The 1,902-nt window shown below is 58.9% G+C and overlaps 1 protein-coding gene across 1 annotated transcript in view; it reads left to right on the top strand.

Annotated features, from left to right (window-relative positions):
* Positions 1–1,902, top strand: part of TNFSF12 (TNF superfamily member 12) — a gene marked incomplete at its 3' end in the record, with an annotated part of 28,092 nt that extends 26,190 nt beyond the window's left edge. Inside the window, exons 6-7 of the mRNA XM_077746751.1 lie at positions 1,436–1,560; positions 1,675–1,902. Of these exons, the coding sequence (XP_077602877.1) occupies positions 1,436–1,560; positions 1,675–1,902 (353 nt within the window). The remainder of the gene's footprint in view (positions 1–1,435; positions 1,561–1,674) is intronic.

Genomic DNA, 1,902 nt, shown 5'->3' with positions numbered 1-1,902 from the left:
GTTCGCCTCCCCCCTCCTCCCTCCCACCAGTATCCCCTGGGCGCCCACTCAGAGCAGGCCCAGCCCTGGGGGCCGTGGCACAGTAGACAGTAAGACCGGGTGGGACCCCACACTTGCACACACGTAACTGAACCGGATGATTTCCCAACGGCCACGGCTGCTGTGAAGAGGCGGGCGGCCGTGGCGACGAGGTGACAGCCAGGTCCGACTCCCGACTGGCCGCACCAGGGTGGCCGGGGTGGGGGGTGCTGAGAGGACCCGGGAAGCCACTTGAGGCTCTGCCCTGTCCCCAGTCACCTTCTCTGCAATCTGTAACCGCTCTAGCTCTAGATTTTGTTTCTCGGTGTAGCCTTACGGAGGTCTACTTCACAGTCCCTATAATTTGACCATTTACACTCTATTTTTATTTACTTATTTTGAGGGGAGGAGGGGCAGAGAGAGAGGGAGAGAGAGAGAACCCCAAGCAGGCTCCACGCTCCGTGAGGAGCCCGATGCGGGGCTCAGTCCCATGACCCCTGGGATCACAACCTGAGCCAAAATCCAGAGTCGGATGCTCAACCAGCTGAGCCACCCGGGGCCCCCACAGCATTTCTTTTTGTGGCTGAATAATTTCCCATTGAAATTCTCTTGCTTTCATTGTCTGATGGCTACTTGGGTACCGCTTCTTTTTTTAATGCTTATTTTTTGAGAGAGACCGAGCACGAGCAGGGGAGGAACAGAGAGAGGGGGAGACACAGAATCTGAAGCAGGCTCGAGGCTCTGAGCTGTCAGCACAGAGCCCGACGCGGGGCTCAAACCCACGAACTGTTGAGATCATGACCTGAGCCGAAGTCGGACGCTTAACCGGCTGAGCCCCCCCAGGCGCCCCTTGTTATTTTTAATTTTAATAATCCAAGTAATACATGATCCAAGTACTGCATACGCTCTCAAAGTAAAAGAGACAAACAGGCACAGGAGCACCTGGGTGGCTCAGCTGGTTAGGCGTCTGACTCTTGCTTTCAGCTCAGGTCACGATCTCAGGGTTTGTGGGATCGAGGCCCTTGAGAGGCTCTACAGTGAACTTGGAGCCTGCTTGGGAATCTCTCTCTCTCTCCCCCTCCCTCTGCCCCTTCTCCCACTTGTGATCTCTCTCCCTTTCTCCAAATAAATATTTTTAAAAGTATTTTAAAAAGACACAAAATATCAACCCCCACCACGCCTCTCCTTCCCTCTGGCTCTTCCCAGAAGTGGCTGGTGACATGTCGCTCCTGACCACTCTGGTCACGCACACGGTGCATTTCTTCACGGGACTTCCTATTACACTACAGACTCCGGGGGCCGCGGCTCTGCCCGGGCCCTGGGCCGCGAACGTGTCTTCTGGGTCCAGCGCGCCTTTGGGGAGTGTGAGGAAGTCCTGTCCAGGGACTCTCCCCAATCTCTGAACACCCACATTCAGGTGTGGACGGGACGGTGAGTGGCTGGGAGGAGGCCAAAATCAACAGCTCCAGCCCGCTGCGCTATGACCGCCAGAGCGGGGAGTTCACGGTCACTCGGGCTGGGCTCTACTACCTGTACTGTCAGGTAAGCCCCGCCTGGGTCCGGGGAGAGCCGGGGCTTTGGGACAAGGGTCTGGGTCACGGGGCGGTGGCGGGGGCTGGATTCCTGGGTCACCGAGGCCGTGCCGCCTGCCCCCAGGTGCACTTTGACGAGGGGAAGGCCGTCTACCTGAAGCTGGATTTGCTGGTGGACGACGCGCTGGCTCTGCGCTGCCTGGAAGAGTTCTCGGCCACGGCTGCCAGCTCCCCGGGGTCCCAGGTCCGCCTCTGCCACGTGTCTGGGCTGCTGCCCCTCCGGCCGGGGTCCTCCCTGCGGATCCGCACCCTCCCCTGGGCCCATCTCAAGGCCGCCCCCTTCCTCACCTAC

The sequence above is a fragment of the Crocuta crocuta genome, unplaced genomic scaffold (genome assembly GCF_008692635.1).
Source record: "Crocuta crocuta isolate KB4526 unplaced genomic scaffold, BGI_CrCroc_1.0 scaffold139, whole genome shotgun sequence".
Taxonomy (NCBI): domain Eukaryota; kingdom Metazoa; phylum Chordata; class Mammalia; order Carnivora; family Hyaenidae; genus Crocuta; species Crocuta crocuta.
This window is presented reverse-complemented; position numbering and strand designations above follow the sequence as displayed.